The 20,833-nt window shown below is 60.0% G+C and overlaps 1 protein-coding gene across 6 annotated transcripts in view; it reads right to left on the bottom strand.

Annotated features, from left to right (window-relative positions):
• The window catches only part of DOT1L (DOT1 like histone lysine methyltransferase), a 70,286-nt gene that overhangs the window by 15,614 nt on the left and 33,839 nt on the right, over positions 1–20,833 (bottom strand). For all 6 annotated transcript variants that reach the window (XR_008516321.2, XR_008516322.2, XM_024237254.3 and 3 more), the window contains 13 exons: positions 17,881–17,936; positions 15,430–15,509; positions 10,563–10,631; positions 9,688–9,794; positions 8,410–8,451; positions 6,894–7,004; positions 6,549–6,783; positions 5,711–5,824; positions 5,103–5,194; positions 3,304–3,405; positions 2,965–3,102; positions 2,356–2,481; positions 179–663 (listed from right to left, as the gene is read on the bottom strand). Coding sequence is in view for 4 of the 6 variants with exons in the window: in XM_024237254.3 (XP_024093022.2) it covers positions 179–663; positions 2,356–2,481; positions 2,965–3,102; positions 3,304–3,405; positions 5,103–5,194; positions 5,711–5,824; positions 6,549–6,783; positions 6,894–7,004; positions 8,410–8,451; positions 9,688–9,794; positions 10,563–10,631; positions 15,430–15,509; positions 17,881–17,936 (1,757 nt within the window). In the remaining 2 variants the exon portion in view is untranslated. The remainder of the gene's footprint in view (positions 1–178; positions 664–2,355; positions 2,482–2,964; positions 3,103–3,303; positions 3,406–5,102; positions 5,195–5,710; positions 5,825–6,548; positions 6,784–6,893; positions 7,005–8,409; positions 8,452–9,687; positions 9,795–10,562; positions 10,632–15,429; positions 15,510–17,880; positions 17,937–20,833) is intronic.

The raw sequence follows: 20,833 nt of genomic DNA, 5'->3' as shown, positions 1-20,833 counted from the left end.
GCTGCAGTCACTCTCGAGGGCCGTGGGCTGGCGCTCAGAGGCAGCGGCCTGGCCCAGCACCTCCCCATCTCAGTCTCCTCAACAGACGCACTCCTGCTGAAACCCCTGACAGCCTGAGCACACCAGGCAGAGTCGGCAGGCACCAGGTGCAGACCCCCAACCCCGCCAGGGCACTCACCTCGAGTGCAGCTCACTGGTGGCCGGCCTGCTGGGCACCGCGTGGTCCTGGCTCAGGTGCCGCCTCAGCACAATCTTGGCCGGGGACAGCCTAGTGTAGTCGGGTGCAGCTAGGCCAGACAGCTTCTCCAGGCGCGGCCGGCCGCCGTGGCTGGGGGTGCAGGGCACCACCTCCTGGTCCAGGGGTGAGGCCAGGTACTGGGGCGTGTTCTGCTTGGACGAGGGCCGGCTCAGCGCACCACAGAGCTCATAGCCAGCAGCCTGGCCGTTCATGGAGAGCTCCGGGCTCATGCTGCTCAAGTGAGGCAGCGAGAACTTGGCGCAGTCCAGCTCCAGGTGCAGCCGGCTGGCGTCAGGCTCCAGCTCGCGGCCCAGGGCGCTCTTCCCACGCAGGTGCAGGGACAGGGCGTCATCAGGTGGCACACAGGACTTGAGCTGCAGGAGCTCCTGCTGCCGCTGGCTCTTCTCTAGCTCCACAATGCTGATCTGCAGGAGGAGAGATGGCGTCAGGCCCACCCCACCTGGGGACCACACCAGGGACCCAAGACTGTGCTACAGATGGACACCCGGAGGGCCAGGACCCCCGCTGCTCATGTGGGATGGAAAAGACAAAGCTGCCGACCACCTAGAGGTGGGGTGGGGAAGCTGGGGGCGTCAAATAAAGCAATGTGGAGGGCCAAGGATAGTTTTTGCTGACATGAAAGCACCTTCTCCAAAAAGAGCAACAGGAAGATACAGAGCACTCTCGTCTCTCAAAATAGACTCTAAGTGTAAAACATCCAGTTTTACTAAGTGTAAACCTGTGGAGGGACACGCCACTCGAGCGTGGCAGCTTCCCCAGGCGCTGAGTCTGAGAGGGGCTTTTTCTTTTAGTTTATCTGTTCTGTTTACCTGCTTTCCTTTCTTTTAACAAACACATTTTGTTTGTTTATTACACAAAAAAAATTATGACAAAAATGGTCAAAACCCAAATATGCTCTTCCCTGCTACTCCAGGCAGACCCGCAGTGCCCGGCTGTGGTAACGAGGTCGGCGACCTCCGTTTCTCTAACATATGCTGGTGAGGCTCGCCTGGGCCACACACGTGAGGGAGCAGCTCGGGAGCACGTGGGTGGCGCTTCCCGACGTCCGTCAGCCGCCTGTGAGAGCCCGCCTCCTGGGACAGCCTTGCAGCAAGGGTTTGGTGCAGTCATTTGAAAGGGCAGCAGAGGTCCGGCGAAAGGGCACCAGGTCCATCGACGGTGAAACCACGCTGGGGACATGTAAGGTGAGCAGGTGGGCACAGCCTCGATGGGACGCGGCTCTGGGAACAAAGCCCGTGACCTGCCGCTTTCTAGGCTGCACGGCAGCTGTGGGCACCGCCCACCAGCACCTGCCCCTGCCTGGGAGCAGGGAGGAGAGCACCTTCCCTCTGCACATCCTCCTCCACACTTCCTCTACTCGGCCTCCACGAATGCGTTTCTCAGTGTCAGAAAGTACAAGCTATTTTATTTTTCAGATGGGGCCTGGCTCTGTCGCGCAGGCTGGAGTGCAGTGGTGCAATCTCAGCTTGCTGCAGCCTCCACCTCCCGGGCTCAAACACGGCCCTTTTTGCCTCAATATGGCCCTTGGGGATGCCATCCTGGGAGCCAGAACTCCTGCCTCAACCTCCCTGGGAGCTGGGACTACAGGCACACACCACCACACCCGGCTAATTTTTGTATTTTTGCTAGAGACAGGGTCCCACTGTGTTGGCCAGGCTGGTCTCCAACTCCTAGCCTCAGGTGATCTGCCCGCCTCGGCCTCCCAAGGTGCTGGGATTACAGGCTTGAGCCCCTGCAGGGGCTCGAGGGGCACCGATCCAGCTATTTTTCTAAGGAGCAAATTCTCCCCTATGACTGTTATAGAAATGATTTGCAAGGAGGCAGCCAGGAAATCAGGAAATCCTACGTTAGCGCTGTGCATTCAGCCAAGCAATCCCGAGATGCCCCCGAGAGCTGAGGGCTAGAGTGAGGCGGAGCTGTCCACACGGCCAGCCTGCGGCCCAAGACAGAAGGTTCCACAAGGCTCCACCCAACTGTCCTCCTCCACCTTCTTCCTAGGCTGCTGCAACCGCAACCACCCTAGGCTCAACGCCGTCACAGAGAGGCTGATGGGAGAGGCTCGGACACCACGGAGTGCAGCCTCGCGCGCAGCCCACCTGCAGCTCCAGGCAGTGCCTCTGCTTTTCCGAGATCTGGCTCTTCAGGGCCTGCTTCTCCTTCAGCAGCTTCTCCAGCGACAGTGTGGCCCAGTCCAGCTGCAGCTCCTCGCAGCGAGCCTTGAGCTGAGGGGACAGGGACGGGACAGTTGCGACTGGCTGGCTGCCTGCCCAGCACACTCCACACTCTCAGGGCAGGGTTCCCTGGGCCTGCCTCAGCCAACAGCCTGTGTGCTTAGGGCACAGACCCCATTTCTGGAATAGCAGGCTGAGGATGCAGAACAAGCGGAGACTGGGGCCCCCCACGGACAGATGACGCAGCTCCAGCACCCACACCACGATGGGGGATGCTCGCATGACCCCACACCTCGAGCCTGCCAGAGTGTGGCTCCATGACACCCAGGGCTGCTGAGAAACCATCCAGCCGAGGGGCCCAGGACTGCCTGCTGTGACGCGCTCGACAAGCTTTCACAGGTGGCGCAATTCGTCTGGGAACAAACCCCACGACAGAGGCGAGCCTTCCAGGGCCTCCCGCCCGCACACAGGACACACCCACCCAGGCAGGGCCCCTCTGGTTCCATGTCCCTGTTCCTGCGCTGCGGCACCCACCAGCTGCAAGCTCTGGCTGCGGAGCGCGCGGTTGTCCTGTTCCAGCTGCTCTGACTGCTCCCGCAGCTGCTGGTTATGGGCGGAGATCTCCTTCTGCGCTTGAATCAGGTCGTTGTAGGTCAGCGCCTTCACGCCCAGCTGGGGACACGGGGTGGGGTAGAGGTCATGCTGGTGGCCTCCAAGGTGAAGTAAGCCCCCAGGCATGACCACCCCTGCAGCCCAGCCCCTGGGACACAGCTGGACAGAGGCACAGACAGGAAGCCACAGGAAGCCATACCGACGGACGTGGGCCACCCCAGGCTGTGCCCCGGCTGCCACCTGCCCCCTGGGGTCCACTACCTCATCCAATTTTTGCTGGAACAGCCTCCTGATCTCCTCCTTCTGGGCTTGGCAGTGGCTGAGGAGCTGCTGAGCCGCGCCCAGGAGCTGGGCGTTCTTCTCCTGTAGGACAAACAGGGCAGGTGACTAAGGGCCAGGGCAGGTGACTGAGGGCCCACAGGGAGGGCCCACGCCCTGCCTCTCACGCTTCCCGCAGACGCGCTCAAGGACAGACATGCCTGAGGGGACCCACACCGGGCTGAGATGCCAAGAAACACTCAGGCCGCGGCGGGAGGGGACCAGCTCTGCATCAGGTTCACTGCAAAGAACTCTCGCCAGCTGGAGGGATGGCACCTGCCACCCCACCCGGACTCAGCCAGGGCAGCGCCCCCAGCCACGCAGAGGCCAGCCAATGCCAAGGAGTTTATCCTAAGGCAATACCAGGGGATGGACTTTTCACGTGGATCTGCAAGGAAGCCTTCTGCAGCGTAACAGCAAAAACTCAGCGTCCGGAGGCTCACCTCCAAGGGAAGACCCCAGGAGCCACTGACACCGGACAACCTTCAGACACCAGCAGAGAACAGGGCCCCGGCTCAGGCATGCTGTCAGCCACACAGGGAGCAATGCATGTGCATATATGCTGAAAGCACGCTATAAGCATTTTTTTTAAAGCAAAACCAAAGTCCAAAATGCAAACCAGGGCTCAGTGACAGCCGACCTTGTGGCTCCAATGGCTTCTGGAGTTATCTCTGGGCCACGAGAACTTCCACCCCATAGCCCGGCCCTAGCTCCCCACTGAGGCAGGTCCTCCGAGGCTCCCAGGGCGGGGCCCCACAGCCGGGACCTCAGGTGAAGGAAATCATGTATACAGTGGTCCATTTCCAGGACAAACTGCCTTGAATTGGCTTAGGTCAGCAAACTACAGAAGAGACAACATGTACTAGGCCCCTGCTTGGATCGCTGATGCCTGCTTGTCAGCCTCCCCTCCCCCCACGTCCCCCCGCTTAGTTGCCCTCACCTGAACCAAAGAAGTTTAGTCTAAGATGAAGGTTTACCAGTCTGCAAAAGAGCTGGCTTTGTCTGTTCTTATCAGCCTGCCCAGCTACTTAGATCATAAGTCAAATACCTGAAGAGCCCCTAAGCTGACTGGGATTGCAATGCACAAAATGCAGCAGGACAACCCTAAACAAAACACCTACAGCTGGGCGGGTGGCTCACGCCTGTAATCCCAGCACTTCAGGAGGCCGAGGTGGGAGGATCACGAGATCAGGAGATCAAGACCATCCTGGCCAACACAGTGAAACCCCGTCTCTACTAAAAATACAAAAAATTAGCCGGATGTGGTGGTGGGTGTCTGTAGTCCCAGCTACTCAGGAGGCTGAGGCAGGAGAATGGCATGAACCCGGGAGGCGGAGCTTGCAGTGAGCCCAGATTGCACCACTGCACTCCAGCCCCTGCTGAACAACCAACAGGCAACATCCGGGAAGACTGTGACCTCACAGTACTCAGCCTTTGAGGAACCGGGGGAGGGATCTGTGCACTAGGGGGAAAGTTGCTTGTTCAAACTGTGCTGGGTGTGCCTATCAGATACCAGGTCTTGCAAAACCATGAATAAGAGTCTCATTTTCGCTGTTTTCCGGGTCTCTCAGTCCATTCTTTGGGTTTAAACAGGTAGGTCTGTTTCTCGCAGCAGGTGAGCAGAGGAGCGAGCCCACTCAGGCCTGCGCTCCAGGGCCTCTGCCACAGGGGACGGATGCCCAGGAACAGGAACGACCCACCTCTGTGCGGGAAGGCGGAACGCCAAGGGGGCCTGGACCCACCTTCTCGTGTCCCAGCAGCTCCTGCAGGCTGGCCTTGTACTGGGGGGTCTTTGTGTACGCCAGGAACTGCAGGTACTGGATCTTGAAGGACTCTGGGAAGAGAGACGGAACGCAGGTGAGACTGAGAGGGAACAGGGGGGAGCGGCCCTTGAGAATGAGTCCCAGGCCTCACCAAGTGTCGGGCGCTCATGAGGCAGGAGCTCAGCAGCGCCCAGCGGAGCCCACGCCACACACCCCAAGCTCGCAGAGCACTCAGGCCCTCTGACCCCTGCACAGCTGAGTGTTCACTGCCATCCTGGGCACTACAGGGCCCTGAGCAGCATCCCTGGCCTACACCCACCCCGTGCCAGCAGCACTCCTAAGTGATGACAACCGCAGATGTCCCAAGTGTCACCCAGCATCTCTTGGGTAAGACCTCAGACAACCCACGGGCTGCATCTGAGCCTCTACTGACCCCTGCAGCAGGCAGACCCCAACCCTGGGTGAACTTCAGTGCGGTCCAGCATGGGGGTCACGGGGGCTGCTGCGAGGTCAGTGTCACAACCCACGGTCCTCCTGGGATGACCCCAAGCCCAGAACCCTCTGCCAGACGCCTCGCGTGGGCTCACCTAGCAGCTTCTGCAGCGCGGGCGGGGTGGGCGCCACCAGCAGCGGGTTGGGGGAGTGCCGCTGCACGCTCGGAGGTAGCTGGTAGAACGGGCTGTGAGGGGATCTGTAGGCATCTGGGAGAGCGGAGGGCAGGCGTCAGCACGGGGCGGGTCAGGAGAGCAGAGGGCAGGCGTCAGCACGGGGCAGGTCGGGAGAGCAGAGGGCAGGCGTCAGCACGGGGCAGGTCGGGAGAGCAGAGGGCAGGCGTCAGCACGGGGCAGGTCGGGAGAGCAGAGGGCAGGCGTCAGCACGGGGCAGGTCGGGAGAGCAGAGGGCAGGCGTCAGCACGGGGCAGGTCGGGAGAGCAGAGGGCAGGCGTCAGCACGGGGCAGGTCGGGAGAGCAGAGGGCAGGCGTCAGCACGGGGCAGGTCGGGAGAGCAGAGGGCAGGCGTCAGCACGGGGCAGGTCGGGAGAGCAGAGGGCAGGCGTCAGCACGGGGCAGGTCGGGAGAGCAGAGGGCAGGCGTCAGCACGGGGCAGGTCGGGAGAGCAGAGGGCAGGCGTCAGCACGGGGCAGGTCGGGAGAGCAGAGGGCAGGCGTCAGCACGGGGCAGGTTGGGAGAGCAGAGGGCAGGCGTCAGCACGGGGTGGGTCAGGAGAGCGGAGGGCAGAGGCATCAGCACGGGGCAGGTGCCCAGCAACCCCTTAGGATGGGGCCACCCTGAAGGCACAGCCACACCAGGAAGGCTCCAGGGACACCCTGAACAGCCGGGGCTCAGGAGGGCGGCGTCCCAGCAAAGGGGACCCCAGGCATCTGCACTCGGGGAGAGCGGGGGCCGTGGCGTGGGGGTGGCTCACCCTGGGGCGAGGAAGCCGCCGTCTGAGACACGGTCTGAGCGTGCAGGGCATCCAGTGCAGTTTGGTTCTTCTTGGGCTTCCGCTCGGGGTTCGCAGTGTTCATCTTCTTGGGGCGCCCGCGCTTGCGGCCGGCCATCTTCCTCCCCTTCTTGTTTAGCTTCTTCTTGCGGGCTTTGGAGGGAGACGGCTTCTTCACGGTGGCTGCTCCCGCCTTCTCTTCCTCAGCACCAGAGTCCTGGAGGACACAAGGGAAGAACAGGGGTGGGCGCAGAGCCTTCTGCCAATGGGGTCTCCCGGGCAGGGGGCGGGTGCCCTCCAGCAGCAGGAGCCAGGCTGGGGCCTTACCATGGGGGCGTCGGCGGGGCCGGCCACCTTGCCCTCTGGGCCCTTAGTGGGCGTGGCCGCGTTGCTCTTGCTCTCACGCTGCTGGCGGCGCCGGGCTGCCTCCTGTTCCTCCTGGAAGGAGAGCAGGTTGAGCCACAGGAAGCCCCAGCGCTGCCCACAGCCCTCCTGCACCGAGAGGCACGTGGAGCTCAGACTCGAGGGGGCCACAGGCCCAACTCTGTCCACTGCAAGTCCTCTGTGGCAGCAATCAGGAAACTGAGGCCCAGAGACAGCAGTGGGCTGCTTGGGGCCCCGCAGGCCAGGACGTGACCCGTGGGCATGGATGACGGCATTCACAGCCACTCCCACAATCACAGAGGCTCGTCAGTAAGAAGCCAGACTGTGAGCCAGAGAAAGAACCACATCCAAGACAGGAGACGAGAAGCCCCTCAGGCAGCAGGACCTAGAAGCCACAGCCCGCAGCCTCCCTGCCCTCTCCTCTCTTCGAAAGGCACTGAGGCCCACATGGGGGACGCCGCGCACAAGTTCTCTGATGTGAGAGTTAGTGGAGGGCGTGACCCACGGGAAGGAGAACACAGGGTGCGCCGGCCACCTCGGGCTGTTCCCTGCTCTCCAGGGAAGACCCACATCCCCCTAAGCATGGTGGGAAGGACAGAAGGCCCCCGAGGGGTACCACGCTCTGAGGCCGGGTCGGAGCCCAGCCCTGGCTACAAATCCAGGCAGTGACAGAGCCCTTCCTGTATGGGGTTCTCTGCACGCTGGTCTTGTCTGACCCTCCAAAACGAAAGGACGCCTGGACTAACATCCTCTCAGCTTTGGTGGCAAATAAGCAGGCAAATCTGAGGCTGCAGAAGCGCCAGCAGGCAGGGTGGCCACTGTGGCTCCCGAGCCAGGCTTTCCCACTGCTGCTTTAAGGTGGGAGAGGAGGGGACAGCCCTGCTTCCAAAGGTGCAGCGCATGCAGGGCGCAGGGGCCCAGGAGCTGCACTCTGCACCGAGGGTGGGACAAGCGCACATGTGTGGCACCCCACGCCTCAAGAGGGGGCAGCCAGCAGTGACACACAAGCTTTTCACCCACCCAGCCCTTCAGTGCAACTCACCCCACCACCAAACCTAAACCAAGCCACCTCCCCAAAAATAGGTATTAACAAGGAGAAGGATGGCCCAGACCAAACTATCAAACACAAGGCAAAGCATGGAGAGAAAGAGAGAGAGCGTGGGAGAGAGAGAGAAACAGAGAGGGAGGGTGGGAGAGAGAGAGAGATCGAATGGTGAGAGAAAAGGGCTGGGAGAGGAGAGGAAGAGGGGGAGGACAGAGAGGAAAGGGTAGGGAGAGGACCAGGAGTGACAGTGGGGAGGAGCAGGAAGGAGGCGGGAAAGGGCACTGGGCCGGACCCTGAAGGGCGGCAGGGCTGTGCTCCAGTCATGGCTCCTGAACCCGGCTGCGCACGGCTTTGCGTTTCCCCACATCAGTGCGTGCGTGTTATTAACCCAAGAGAAAAAACACACAAACTTACCCTGAGTTTTGGGTTTTTCAGACTAGAAAAATAGTTTTCAAGCTGAAAAGAAGAAAAAGAACCCTTATTAGAAGGGAGTCCCAATCTCTGTTCGGATTTGTCTGGACAACCAGGTAACATCAGCTCCCTGGACAGTGGAGGGGGAGGCTGTTCTGGTATCTGGGGACAGCAGGCATGCAGCTGGAGCCCCCCAGCAGCAAACGCGGATGTGACTAACCCAGCTGTGGCCAGGCGTCACCCTCAATTCACCAGCACGCGACGGGTGGGCGGGGCTGGTTTAAGCCTTCAGAACAGATACAGGGCCCTGGGATGTGTCTCTGCTTCTGGAAGAGGGAGGGCTTTCTGCACAAAAGCACCGCGCCCGCCTCAGAGGAGAAGGCGAGGGGCCGCGCCGAGAGCATCAGCGCCAGGGCAGCTGAAGCAGCAGCACTGCGTGGGGCTGGGGGCCACACAGTAGGCGAAGCCCCCAGAGCCTCAGCCTCAGCTCACCATGCCTCTCGTCCCAGGGCCCTTGGGGGAGCAGTGGGAGGGCAGGGTGCATCTGCCTGGGGCTGTCGGTCCCCAGACGGCACCAGCGCTCCCCAGGAAGGCTCTAGTGGAGGCTCCGAGCACTGGACAGTGAGGGTCCAGACACACCAGCACCACCGTAAGGAAAACCACCGCTACCCCAATAACAGGAACAGAGTGCCCAACCGAAGGACGGGAAAGAGACCAGAGGACGCCTCCCAGCCCTGGAGGGCCGGCGCTGCCCACATGCCAGGAGGCTCGGGATACTCATGCCGTGGGGGGAACCATCGTGGGAGGCAGGCAGGCTGCACACTGGCCCAGGGCCATGTCAGAGGACTCTGGGGAACACAGGGAGGGAAGAAGCAACCCAGACCCCACCCATGGACCCTGGTGTCTCCCCGCTCAGGACCCTCTCACATGGAGGGGAGCTGGGAACAGGGACGTGGGACTCCTATTCACAGGGGCCTCTGGATATGGCAGCCAGGACCCTTATGGTCACGCATCACTCTGATGGCCCCGCCCCACCCCAGGAGCTGAGCATAGACTAGGGGAGACAGCATTCAGCCCTCACCCAGGACATGCCCAGCGCCTGGGAGGACGCTGGTGGGTCCTGCGGTGTGAGCAGTACTGAAGGGCCTTGAGGAGCTGGGCCTGAGCTCAGGGGCGGGGGTCGTTGAGGGCTCTGGGGCCACATGAGAAAGGAGGGAGGTGTGACGTGGGCGGGGTGAAGGCCAGGACGGCCCTGCGGCTGGGGCACAGCGAGATACTCACTATGGTGCGGTCGATAGTGTGCAGGTAGTAGGAGACTGGCTTCCCCGTCCACGACACCGAGCCCTTCAGGGGCGAGAGCTCCACCACACGCATGATGGTGCCGATGTCTGCGGAAGCCACAGGTGAGGCTGGGCCTGCGCCTGCCCACAGCCCCTCCATGCAGACCTCACCCACCCAAGGGCAGGCGTGGGGACAGAAGCCTGAGCTGCACATCTTCCCTCTTCTCCCACACTGAGTCAGGCCACAGTGGCCCACAGAGGCCGGCCCAGGGAGGTGCACCATTCAACAACACCCGGCCTGGGCCCCTCTAACCTCAGAAAAACAGCCACAAACCCAGCTGAGTGGAATGGAAAAGGAGGGGGAGAAGATCTGGAAGCGACTTAGATCATGGCTGCAAGAATGGCCAGCACCCAGCAACACAGGCACCTCCTGGGTGGGCACTCCTCAGGAAAGCCCCTCAGAGGAGGCTGTGCTGCCCCGCAGGGCCAGGAGCTGACAGAGCACGCAGCACAACGAGGCGGGCAGGGGAGGGGCCGGCTCCTTCCCACCGCGGGCCTGTCTCTGTCCACAAAAGTCCCGTAAATCTTTCACACCTCCCCTCAAAGCTGGGGTCTCCCCCAGGAGTGATTCTATCCCCATGGCATGCAGTGCTCTATGGGGACGTGTGTGGCTGTCGCGACCAGGAGTGCTCCTGGCATGGAGTGGGCGGACGCCAGGGACGCTGTTCAGCACCCTGCACTGCCCAGGACAGCCCCACCCCACAGAAGGATCCAGCCCCAGTGTCCACAGGGTCTAGGAAGAGGGACCTAAGAATACTGCATGTCAGATGGTTAAAATTACCCGTGTTAATCATTAACAACATGAAAGTTTCTTACCACTCAAGTTTCTACTGTTTATTCTGAAGTTCAGAGGTGCAAAGGGTTTCGAGGACACAATTCTGCCACCTGAAACACAGATACTGCTTACTGCCACACAGGGGAGAGGAAACAGAAGAGCAGACACCACTCAAGGTGACAGAGAAGGAACGACTACACAGAACACACACACGCTGGGCTCCGGGTCCTGTCCACCTGCCTACAAGCAACACTAGGAAACACCTTCCAAGTTTAAGCCTATCCTACAAATAACTTTCTTTTTTTTTTTTTTTTTGAGACAGAGTCTCCCGGCTCACTGCAACCTCCACCTCCCTGGTTCAAGCGGTTCTCCTGCCTCAGCCTCATGAGTAGCTGTGATTACAGCTGCGCACCACCACACCTGGCTAATTTTTGTATTTTTAGTAGAGAGCGGGTTTCACCCTGCTGGCCAGGCTTCTCTGGAACTCCTGACCTCAAGTGAGCCATCACGCCCAACCTCCTACAAATAATGCTTCTTTAAAAAACATTCTCGGCGGGATGCAGTGGCTCATGCCTGTAATCCCAGCACTTTGGGAGGCTGAGGCAGGTGGATCACCCGAGGCCAGCCTGGCTAACAGGGTAAAACCCTGTCTCTACTAAAAAAATACAAAAATTAGCCAGGTGTGGTGGCGCGCATCTATAATCCCAGCTACTCGGGAGGCTGAGCCAGAAGAATTACTTGAACTGGGAGGCGGAGGTTGCAGTGAGCTGAGATAGCGCCACTGCACTCCAGCATGAATGACAGAGTGAGACTCAATCCTCCCCCACCAAAAAAAACCCCGGGTGCGGTGGCTCATGCCTGTAATCCCAGCACTTTGGGAGGCCAAGGCCAGTGGATCACAAGGTCAGGAGACCAGGACCATCCTGGCTAACACCGTGAAACCCCGTCTCTACTAAAAATACAAAAAATTAGCTGGGCGTGGTGGCGGGCACCTGTAGTCCCAGCTACTCGGGAGGCTGAGGCAGGAGAATGGCGTGAACCCGGGAGGTGGAGCTTGCAGTGAGCTGAGATGGCGCCACTGCACTCCAGCCTGGATGATAGCGCAAGACTCTGTCTCAAAAAAAAAAAAAAGGGTGGGGGGGTTCTCAGGTCCTCACAAAATTGCAGCAGCCTGGACCCTGAGCCAGGGCTTCCCCACGTGAAATGGGCTCTGCAGAGGAACCTCCCGAAACAGGAGCAATTCAGCCCAGCTGGGGACGCGGCTGTGGAAGAGCCCTGGGCAGCCATTGCTACGAGATGTGTCCAGGAAAGGAGCTTGCGCTGTCCAACGTGATTCCCAGGATTTCCTGTTAAACGAGGAAGGCAAGGCCAGCCAACGTGTGTACAGCAGTTTCTTCAAAACCCACTACGCTGGCCGGGCGTGGTGGCTCACACCTATAATCCCAGCATTTTGGGAGGCCAAGGTGGGCAGATCACAAGGTCAAAAGATCCACACCAGCCTGGCCAACATGGTGAAACCCCATCTCTACTAAAAATACAAAAATTAGCCAGGGGTGGTGGCTTGTGCCTGTAATCCCAGCAACTCGGGAGGCTGAGGCAGGAGAATCACTTGAACCTGGGAGGTGGAAGCTGCAGTTGAGTCGAGATCGCGCCACTGCGCTCCAGCCTGGGCGATAGAGAGAGACTCTGCCTCAAAAGAAAAAAAAACCTACTACGCTGCCAGGCGCAGAGGCTAAGCCTGTAAACCCAGCATTGTGGGAGGCCAGGACGGGCAGATGGGCCAGAAGTTCCAGACCAGCCTGGGACATAGGGAGACCCCATCTCTACAAAAAATTAAAATAAAAAATTAGCTGGGCATGATGATGTGCATGCCTGTGATCCCAGCTACTCGGGAGGCTGGGGCAGGAGGATTACTTGAGCCCAGGAGGTCAAGGCTGCAGGGAGCTATGATCACACCAGTGCACTCCAGCCTGGGCCAAGGATAGAGACCCTGTCTCAAAAAAAAACAAAAACAAAAACAAAAAACTAAGGTTTGAGAGGCAGAAAGAGCAAACCCCCAAGCTGTACACAAACAGGAACAAAACCTAACTGTAGATGCAAACTGGAAACAGTCATGCGAAAAGAATTATTTCAAATACCTGTGAACCCTGGGATTCTACCTGACTGTCAGTGATAAATGCAAAGACAAACAGACCGGATGGACACCTTCAGCCTCACTCTGACCGACACGGTGAAACCCCGTCTCTACTAAAAATACAAAAATGTTAGCCAGGCACCTGCAAGGCTGCTGCTAAGTGTCAGTATCACTATCAACAGTCACTATGGGGCCATTTTGTGTATGCTGCAGGAAGAACTTCGTGTTAATGCTTTTAGGAGCCAAACTTCGCAGGACTGAGAGAAACAGAGCCTTCTGTTTTTACATATATAAAGAAGGTAATCATAAAAGTCAAAATGTGGGCCAGGTGCAGTGGCTCACGCCTGTAACCCAGCACTTTGGGAGGCCAAGGCAGGCAGATCACGAGCTCAGGAGATTGAGAGCATCCTGGCTAACAAGGTGAAACCCCGTCTCTACTAAAAATACAAAAAAATTAGCCAGGTGTGGTGGTGGGCGCCTGTAGTCCCAGCTACTCGGGAGGCTGAGGCAGGAGAATGGCATGAACCTGGGAGGCGGAGCTTGCAGTGACCAGAAATTGCGCCACTGCACTCCAGCCTGGGCGACAGAGCGAGACTCCATCTCAAAAAAAAAAAAAAATTAAAAGTCAAAATGGATCCATTTAAACACACGCACACCCCACCCCATCCCAGCTCTCCTCCCCTGGATGCTGCGCCAGCCCAGGCCTGGCATTCGACACACCACTCCCCTCAGGAGGAGCAGGAAGGGCGGTTCCAGGGCCAGGCTGGGCACACAGGTTAGGCCAGTATCCCTACGAGAGGACCTCAAACATGAGCAGGGCCATGTCTAATGGTTGCAGAGCCAGGCTAACAAATGCTCATGGGCACGTCTGGGACCATCAGGGCCCCTAGAATCAGCGCTGCTGGCCACCTGCCCTTCACTGGACATGTTCAAAACAGGGAGGGGCCGGACAGAAGACGCCACTGCAGTACCCTGACTCAGCCACCACATCTGAGCGTGCAGAGAAAGCTGGCGAGAAACAGCCAGAAGAGGCGTTCTAGGGCAGCGGGTACGGGGACCATGGAGGGGGTGACAGGAGCTGCCTGCAGGGTGCAGGGAGGCCCGCAGTGCTGCTGGGGTGTGGGGGCAACTGGGCAGGAAAGCATGGTGTCCTCGTGTGGTTCTAAGATAAGTCAGAAACACCACTGCCACACGCACACACACACACACACACACAGATATGCAAACAAACTCGCAAGGCACACAGACGCACACAGACGCAGGCATGCATGCACACACACAAACAAGCAGACACATAGACACGGAGGCACACGGGCACACACACAGGCATGCACACAGGCACAGACATGCAGACACAGGCACGCACGCACAGGCACGCACAGAGACACGCACACAGACACGCAGGCACACAGGCACACACACAGAGATACAGGCATGCACAGAGACACAGACACACACACACAGACACAGGCACACAAGCACCCCTCAAACCCCCAGGTTGTGGGGCGTTGGTGCTGAAGGCAGCTGCAGACCCTCTGGGTTTTGTTTGGGAGGCCTGAGGAGCCCACCACAGTTCTCCCCTAGCCTCTGGAGGCCTCCCTAGAGAGGACAGGTGGGGAGCAGTTGGGAAGAAGAGGGGGTACCCCCAGAGCACCTGTCTTCGAGCCCAGCAGTGGCTTTGGAAGCCACGTCCGCCAGGGCACAGAGGAGGTGGTGCTTGCTGCAGGGGTTGGTGGAGAGCCTAGGAAGGCAGGCAGCACAATCTCCTCAAGAAGACCCCAAACCTGCCCTACGTCCTGCTGGAGGGCTGGCGGGGGTTGGGAGACAATGGCAGGCTCAGTCTCCATGTTTAGGGAAGGGACAATCCACAGAGTGTGGTCTGGGTCCCACCCTCAACTGCAAGACTGGAATCGATGTCATGGGCTGAGTTCTCTGCTCCTGAAACTACGCCAGGGCTTGGGGTTCAGAAAACAGCATGAAGGGCCCTGCATGGGCCTGGTGACCTTTCTCCGGAGGGAGAAAACAAAACAGCTGAGAGCCCCACTCCTGCTCAGTACGGATACCGAGTTCCATGTGCTTAGGTCAAGAATAAAGGGGACTCTTGCCCCTGGGTGGTCAGCTGGCCATAAGCAAGCTGCAGGCTCAACTCAAGAAGGTTCCAGGGCTGGGCACAATGGCTCACGCCTGTAATCCCAAAATTTTGGGAGGCCGACGCGGGCAGATCACCTGAGGTCGGGAGTTCGAGACCAGCGTGGTCAACATGGTGAAACCCCGTCTCTACTAAAAGTACAAAAATTAGCCAGGCATGGTGGCATGTGCCTGTAATCCCAGCTACTTGGGAGGCTGAGGCAGGAGAATTGCTTGAACCTGGGAGGCAGGTTGCAGTGAGCTGAGATCGTGCCACTGCACTCCAGCCTGGGGGACACAGTGAGACTCCGTCTCAAAAAGTAAATAAAAACAAAAATTAGCTGAGTATGGTGGCACAGACCCGTAGTCCCAGCTACTCGGGAGACTGGCGCACAAGAATCGCTTGAACCCAGGAGGCGGAGGTTGCAGTGAGCAGAGATTGTGCCACTACACTCCAGCCTGGGGGACAGAGCAAAACTGTCTCAATAAAAAAAGAAAAAAAAAGCATGAAGGAAGACCACCTGGCTCCAAGGGGACTAAAGACCCCAAGTCTGAGCTGCCTTCTGCAGGACACCCTGCGGGGACCTCCTGGCCGCCCTTCCTCAATCATGTCACACCAGCACAGACCGGCAAGGAGGGCGCCTTACCTTCCTTCATGTTTGCAAACCGCTCCTTCAGCTGGTGATCCACCTCAGGACCAAAGGCAAAATTATTCACAAATATAACACTGCAAAACAATACTCCAGTTCAGTGCCATGAAGGCTCCTCTCACGGGCACAGCCACCCGGCGCAGCCACCAACCGCTGCTGTCGGTGCTAGGCCCTGCCCACACCCGCCCGCCACCTCCAGGGCTGAGCCCACGCAGCCGAGCGCACGCCGTGGGTTTCAGGTGCAGGGAAAAGGCAACTGCGGCCTCTTCTGAGTGGGGCCAAAAACAGAGGGGGCGGGATTCGTGACCAAGTCTCTTATTGTGAATCTTGGAGTCCAGTGATCTGGGAAGGTTCACGAGCAGCCCACGCAAGGTGGGAAGAGCAGCCGTGAAGGACCCACAGGCCAAGGGAAGAAGGCGGGTGGCCAAAAACAGAGGCCCAGCACGGGGCTGGACTGCAACAGGGGGCGCCAAGCAGAGGCTCCCGCTCAACTGCTGCAGAGACCGCAGACAACGGGCCCCAGGTGAGGCGCCCCTGGCAGCGTTTCAGACACCCTGGCAAGGACAGGGGAACCAGAGGCTCCCTTGCAGGCTCAGCACAGCTTTCCCATCCTCAAATGAGGGTCCCGGGGCTGCCTGTGTTCCCCACTCAGGACCGCACTTAGGGAGGCTAGACGTGAGGTCGGCTGAGCTCAGGTGGCCAAGGTGGCTGAGCGGTGTGAGCCAGAAAGACCTGGGTAACTGGGTGTTCAGAGAAGGAAGCTCCATGATGCCCATCTCCAAAGCCACCACCATCGTGGTTCAGACCCAGGAAAGGGAAAAGAGGATGAGGCCAGATAAGAGTGCAAAGTCCCACAACCAGTGGGTAGCCTGTGGGAGGAGTCCCTCCTGGTCAAGACCTGCACGCTGTGCCCAGAGCCAGAGCAGGCTGAGCCTAGGGCTGGGTCTGCCTGACAAGGCAGCGAGGCTGGCAGCTCCTGGAGAGGAACTGTGAGAGCCTGGGCCGAGCCCAGATGTCAACGGGACGCCAGAAATCTCTCGGCTTCTTAAGAGTTTGTTACAAGACAGCAATCACAGCCTGACCGCTGCAGGTGCCCCTGCGCTCCCACCACCACCCCATGGTCAGCACGATTCCCTCCAGATGGCAGAACACCCGCCGGCGGGCACAGCGCCCCAACCCAAATGGAAGTTCACACAGGAAAGCAAACCTAGGAACCTTTTGGGAAAAGAAACCCCCATTTTCTACTTGTTCCCCAAACCTTGTCCGTGGGGGACACTCAACCACAAGCCACGAGCACACCCGAGGAAGAAAAGCACAGGGAAGACAGCAGGAGCGAGGGGGCGGGGAGGATGAGGGGTGCGGGGAGGACAAGGGGCATGGGGAGGATGAGGAATGCAGGGAGAAGGAGGGGCGCGGGGAGAATGAGGGGAGCGGGGAGGACGACAGGCGCAGGGAGGACGAGGAATGCAGGGAGAATGAGGAATACAGGGAAGATGACAGGCATGGGGAGGACGAGGAATACGGGGAAGACGAGGGGCGCGGGGAGGACGAGGAATGCGGGGAGGACGAGGAACGCGGGCAGGACGAGGAACGCGGGGAGGACGAGGAACGGGGGGAGGACGAGGAACGCGGAGAGGACGAGGAACGCGGGGAGGACGAGGAACGCGGGGAGGACGAGGAATGCGGGGAGGACGAGGGGCGCAGGGAGGACAAAGAATGCTGGGAGGATGAGGGGAGCAGGGAGGATGGCGGGACTGGGGGAGCAGGGCCCAGCCAGCTGCTGACCCCACCTCCCTGGCTGCCCTCACAAGCGCCTTGGGCCTCCAGGGTCCCTGGCAGACGCTGGAGCGCCGTGGCCACACCCAGGCTGGGCAGTGGAAAGCACGGGGGCCCAGCCCAGCCACACAGAGCCGGTGGCCACCAGGACAAACAGGTGGCTGTGGGGACGGACCTGGACAGTGCCCTGAACTCCCGGGCCCAGGTGCGAGGTGGCGCGGAAGGGCAAGCCCAGGCAGTGCAGAGATGGCTTTTGGGACCAGGAGGGGCCACTCCCTCGAGCAGCCCTCATCGCGCTGTGTGGGTGTAAGCCACTCCAGAAGGGATGGATGGAGACAGACCCCCAGACCAAGCCTGGGCGGGGAGGAGGCCCAGGAACCCAGGCGAGAGGGGCCCACAGTGTCCCAAAGTCAAGGGGGCAGGCAGCAGGAACGGGCTCACTGCCAGCAGGGTCTGCAGGGCCGACAGGGGCTCTGCTGGGCACATCTGCTCTGCGCGCCCGCAGAGGGAGATCCAGCATGAGGGAAAGGCACCCTTCCTGTCCCCACCGGCCTCTTTCCTGCCACAGCCAGCACAGGAGCCGAGTGACTGCTCCCGGTCCCCGGCGCCACGGCCACCACCCGCCTGTGAGTGCACACCCCACATGCCCTGCATGCCCCACGCTGGCCATACCTCGTGTTGGCGATTCGCTCCCTCCACTCTTCTGAGAGGAAATCGCCTCTCTCCAACTGAAAGAGGAAACAGGCGTGAGCGCGGACCCCTGGCCTCCCTGGCACCCCCAGCCCGCCCAGCCCCTGTGAAGAAAGAATGGAATGAACACAGCTCCGCTTGCAGTGAAGGAGCAGGAGGAGGCCCAGGCCCCACCAGCTGCAGCCCTGGGAGCTGCAGGCAGAAGGGCCCGTGAGAGCGATGCGCAGAGAACGGGCAGGACCTCCTGAGAAGCCGAGACAGATCCTCGTGCTCCAGCATCCGCTTGGGGAGGCCAGGCCCAGCCAAGGGGACTGCGACCACACCAACACACACCTGGAAGCCACGCTGCAGTCTCCTAGAAACGTAAGCTCAAAATCAGGGGCTGCAGCCAATCCCAGGACCAGAGGCGGCCAGCAGGGGCACCCCGAGGCAGGGCCTGCAGTCCCCACCATGCTGGGCTCCAGACAGGGCCTGAGGGAGGCCGCGAGGAGCTGGGGGGCACTCTCCACGGCAGGCAGCGACACTTGGCCAGGCTGAAAAGCCTAGCACCGAGCTCTGTCCCTCCCTCACCAACCACAAGCAACATGCACACAGGGAAGCTGAGCCGCCAGTCCCTGGGGGCGTCTGCCCTGAGCACCGCTGACAGCCTGCTAAGAGCAGCGCTGTCCCCACAGCTCCACGCCACACTCACAGCAAGGCCAGCTGCAGCCCGACGCCAGTCCACCTCCAGACCTCAAGACCTGGCACCGTCCAGGAGAAAACACCTCTTATTAACCCAGCTGTCCAACACGGTAGCATCTGGACAACCAAGACACTGCCTTTCAAATCCTTCAAAAATACTATCATCTCCACTCCCAGGAGAAATAAAAACATGTCCACACAAAAGCCCGGACACAAATGCCTCCAAAAGCCAACACAACTCACCACAGCCAAAAGGTGGAAGCAGCCAGTGTCCATCAGTAGACGAAAGATCAACACAGCACAGTGAGGTCGCGCACACATGGAAGCAGGACCCCACTAGGCTCCAACCCAGGCCACAGCGCAGATGCACCTTGAGGACGTCACGCTCAGTGAGAGACGCCGGACACAAAAGGCCACGCAGTGTGTGATCCTGTTTCTGTGAAATGTCCAGGATAGGCCCATCCAGAGACAGGAAGGGGATTCATGCTGGGGGCTGGAGTAGTTGGGGGTGAGGGCACCTGAGTCACGGTAGAAGCCCACACCGGCACCCCAAGAGCCGAGGGAGGACCAGTGACACTCCTTTTCGCACAACAGCCACAGGCCTGGTGTCCCACCCAGTGTCTCTCAGGATGGGGAGGGAGTCCCTGAGCAGAGAGGGTAACACAAGCAAGCCGCTGCCCCAAGCAACAGGGTGGCCCACCCACCCAGCCCCAGAGAGACAGGGACACCCCCCCCCAGGCCCAGAGGACAGGGCCACTCGTCCACCCAGACGCAGATCCAGAGGGCAGGGCCACCCGCCCCGGCCAGGAGCAGCTGCACATCCTCCGCTCTCCAAGGCCAGGGGCAGCCCCCAGGAGGGGAGGAGACGGGATGGGAGGTGTGTAGACGAGCCATCCTGAGCCTCTGCAGGTGCTGGGCCACCCCCCACACCCATCTCCTCCCTCTCCACACCTGACAGACCCTCTGAACATCCCTCATTCTCCGTGGACAAGCCACCCAGGAAATGACTCAAATCCCAAGTCCTGAGCAGCACTAAGCAGATCCGGGCTCGTACCGCAGGCCTGGGGCTGGGAACCCTCCCTGGGGTCCCCCACACTCCATGACAGGACAGGCTCTGGGGCCAAAACTGTTCCTACAAACACCATGGTTTATACGCAACCCTGCTTCCCTCTGGAGTCTGGAATCCCGGCCCCATAGGAAGCGGGGGTCTGAGTCTCTAGGAGCCTCCTTGGTGACGCTGCTTAGGCAGGAGGACTTGGAGCCTCCCAAGCGGAGCACGGGCAAAGCCACAGAGAGTTGCTCCGAGGGTTTCCTCCAACATCAGAATGCAAGTTTCCATCAGAAAGGGCAGGGAACAGTCAGGTGGAAGCCCCTCTGACCCACCCTCTGCAGCAGGGCTGGCTGTAAACAGGACGGATGCCAGAGGCAGAGGCTGGTACTGACACCTGCCTTCCCCACCACCGGGTTCTTTCTGACAGGTGTTGCCAAAGCCATAAGAGAGAAGAATGCCATCCTTTCCCCCAAATCATGCTCCCAGACACATCTCAGGAGCCACTGGCCTGACCGTGAGCACCTAAACCTGCACGGAATCCAGACCACGAATGCAGTTCCACGCCAGGAGCGCCTGCGCCACACTAGACACCACGCTGCTCAGCCGTGTCATGGACCCAGGCCCCAGGAGGCAGGGTGCTGACCCCAACCCTGACAAGATGAGGCAGAAGGGGGAGCAGTGCTGGGGCAGCCCCACCACCCGACAGCCACCCTCTCCTGAGCAAGGCTCAGCCCAGCCAGACCACGCGGAGGAAGGCACCATGGCGCCCTCCTGGCCATCACTGGGAACCATGGCGAGGGCTTCCATCCTCTGTGCTGGGATCTGTGTGGCCCTCCTGCCACAGCCAGGAACCCACGTGGGAACTTCCGGCCAGAGTGCAGGTGGACCCAGAACCCAGGACACCACACAGCTTCCCCTGTGGGCACGGCATTTGGGAACAATCACCATGAGAAAGGGAAGGAGAGCCAGGCCCGCAGCTCTGGGTGCGCAAGTCCTGGTCAAAGACAGCAGAACAGAAGCCGAGGGAGCGCCACCCAGAGACCAAACCAGACAGGCATGGCCGCAAGGAAGCACCACAGGCCATGGCTCCCACCACGGCAGAAAACCCCTCAGCAGCCCATCAGCCAGCAGAATCCCGCCTTGGATAAACAGAATCGCACGCCGACCAAGGGGGACGCATTCAACACTGGAAACCCATCACAG

This window comes from Pongo abelii, chromosome 20 (assembly GCF_028885655.2).
Source record: "Pongo abelii isolate AG06213 chromosome 20, NHGRI_mPonAbe1-v2.0_pri, whole genome shotgun sequence".
Taxonomy (NCBI): Eukaryota; Metazoa; Chordata; class Mammalia; order Primates; family Hominidae; genus Pongo; species Pongo abelii.
The sequence above is the reverse complement of the archived record's forward strand: the minus strand, read 5'-3'. Positions and strand labels throughout refer to the sequence as shown.